The sequence below is a fragment of the Heterodontus francisci genome, unplaced genomic scaffold (assembly GCF_036365525.1).
Source record: "Heterodontus francisci isolate sHetFra1 unplaced genomic scaffold, sHetFra1.hap1 HAP1_SCAFFOLD_51_2, whole genome shotgun sequence".
Lineage (NCBI taxonomy): Eukaryota > Metazoa > Chordata > Chondrichthyes > Heterodontiformes > Heterodontidae > Heterodontus > Heterodontus francisci.
In genome coordinates this window covers 2,385,712-2,388,289 of record NW_027141369.1, presented here as the reverse complement: position 1 = coordinate 2,388,289, position 2,578 = coordinate 2,385,712, and the positions used below count along the sequence as shown (strand labels likewise).

The 2,578-nt window shown below is 46.1% G+C and overlaps 1 protein-coding gene across 1 annotated transcript; it reads left to right on the top strand.

Annotated features, from left to right (window-relative positions):
- The first annotated feature begins 332 nt into the window (after positions 1 to 332).
- On the top strand, positions 333 to 710 carry LOC137363004 (histone H2B 5-like). Its single transcript, XM_068027122.1, has one exon. It carries the CDS (start codon positions 333 to 335, stop codon positions 708 to 710), a length of 378 nt encoding a protein of 125 aa, XP_067883223.1.
- The last annotated feature ends 1,868 nt before the right edge of the window (positions 711 to 2,578 follow it).

The following is a 2,578-nucleotide window of genomic DNA, read 5'->3' as shown; positions in this document are numbered from 1 at the left end:
CCTTTCAACAACATGCAGAACATTTCCAGAGAGCTTGGCACAGGGAGCGGCTCTTTCAATGTAAACTGGAGCTGGAGAGAGTCTTTGTGAAACATACTTCCTGATTGCAGTACGAATGTTTGTGGTTGGCTGCAAAGTTTGAATGTGATTGGATGGTGAAGGACACCAATTATAGTATTACAATATAAACCCATTGTGACATCTCTCCCAATCACCCAATCACAATCTTTACTTTCCCCCATCCCTTATTAGCATAGAGCTGTGGGATTGTCTATTTAATCCGCACTCGGAGGGGGTTTGGTTTATTTCTGTGTCTGAAGTTGAATCTGAAGATGGTTGAGGAGAAGAAGAAAGCAGCTGCTAAGAAGGGCGCCAAGAAAACTGTGAGTAAACCATCAGCAAAGGGCGATAAGAGGCGGAGAAAATCGAGGAAGGAGAGTTGCTCCATCTACATCTACAAAGTGATGAAGCAGGTTCACCCCGACACCGGCATCTCCTCCAAGGCCATGAGCATCATGAACTCGTTTGTGAACGATATTTTCGGGCGCATCGCGGGTGAGGCTTCCCGCCTGGCCCATGACAACAAACGCAGCACCATCAGCTCCCGGGAGATCCAGACCGCCGTGCGCCTGCTGCTGCCCGGGGAGCTGGCCAAGCACGCCGTGTCGGAAGGGACAAAGGCGGTGACCAAGTACACCAGCTCCAAGTAAAACTGCACAATGGACTGAATAACATCCCAAACACAACGGCTCTTTTAAGAGCCACCCACAATCTCTCTGAAAAAGCTACAACATCATCTCTCTGGTTTTGATTTGTTTTGATTTTTTATACGAAGAGTCTGGAACTTTCTAATTGCCTTTCTGATCTCTTTTAACCCCATGGTTTCTGGGTGATTCACTTTCACTGTTGGGATCTTTGTGTCTCTACTTAATAATGCCGCGTAAATTAATTACTGATCACTGACCCCATGTACGCTTTGATCTCGGACAATTGTCCGTCCTTTTTGAAACAGTCTGTAAGCGGCGGCAGAAAGTCTCATTCACAGCATTCTGGAAGCGGACACATTTCGGGTCAATCTTTGTCAAGATACCGCATCACTGATTCTAGATTGAACCTATTTGTGGGAGACAAAAGCGGAGAGAAAGTGTTTTATTGTCAGGAGTTGAAATGTGAGATTGAGGTTTCCTACAAAAGCGGGGTTTCTAGAAAATGTACTTATTAATTATTGAGGCCGAGCTTGAACAAGGGAAACAAGTGACTGAGAACTGATCTGTCAGCTTATTGACGAAATAGTACAATAGCGAAAATGAATGCGCGTCCGAGATCAAAGCGAACATGGGGTCAGTGATCAGTAATTAATTTACACGGCATTAAGTAGAGACACAACGATCCCAACAGTGAAAGTGAATCACCCAGAATCCATGGGGTTAAAACAGAGATCACAAAGGCAATTGGAAAGTTCCAGACTCTTCATGAAAAAAACAAATTGATACCATAGAGATGATGTAGCTTTTTCAGAGAGATTGTGGGTGGCTCTTAAAAGAGCCGTTGTGTTTGGGATGTTATTCAGTCCATTGTGCAGTTTTACTTGGAGCTGGTGTACTTGGTCACCGCCTTTGTCCCTTCTGACACGGCGTGCTTGGCCAGCTCCCCGGGCAGCAGCAGGCGCACGGCGGTCTGGATCTCCCGGGAGCTGATGGTGCTGCGCTTGTTGTAATTGGCCAGGCGGGAAGCCTCACCCGCGATGCGCTCGAAAATATCGTTCACAAACGAGTTCATGATGCTCATGGCCTTGGAGGAGATGCCGGTGTCGGGGTGAACCTGCTTCATCACTTTGTAGATGTAGATGGAGTAACTCTCCTTCCTCGACTTTCTCCGCTTCTTGCCGCCCTTTGCTGACGGTTTATTTAAGGTTTATTTGGCGCCCTTCTTAGCAGCTGCTTTCTTCTTCTCCTCAACCATCTTCAGATCCAATTGCAGACACAGAAATAAACCAAACCCCTTCCGAGTGCGGATTAAATAGACAATCCCACAGCTGTATGCTAATGAGGGATGGGGGAAAGTAAAGATGGTGATTGGGAGTGATGTCTAAACGGTTTTATATTGAAATTGCCTAATTGGTGTCTTCCGCCATTCAATCAGAATAAATATTTGCAACCAATCACAAACACCCTGACTGCAATCCGTAAGTATATTTCACAAAGACTCTCGCCAGTCCCAGTTGATAGTAAAACAGTCGCTGCCTGTGTAAAGCTCCCTGGAAATGTCCTGGCTGTTGTTGGGAGGACACTTTTTGACTGATTCTGTGTCGTTGTGTCTCTGCTATTGCATGTCAGTGTGCAATTAATTCCGTTTATTTTACTCTCTGCTACTGTGTTTGAGTGTTTTATGTAATTTGGTAGCTCTCAGTCTCTGGTTCCGTGTCAGTGCGCCATTTTCCCACACTCTCTTGGCCAGTCTGGACATACCAGTGGAAGCCTTTCCCATGTGCTTGTTGACTTCTGCATCGGGAGACAGGTTACTGGTGATAATTGAGCCTGGACAGGTGAACTCTTGAACCACTTCCAGAGCGTGTTCG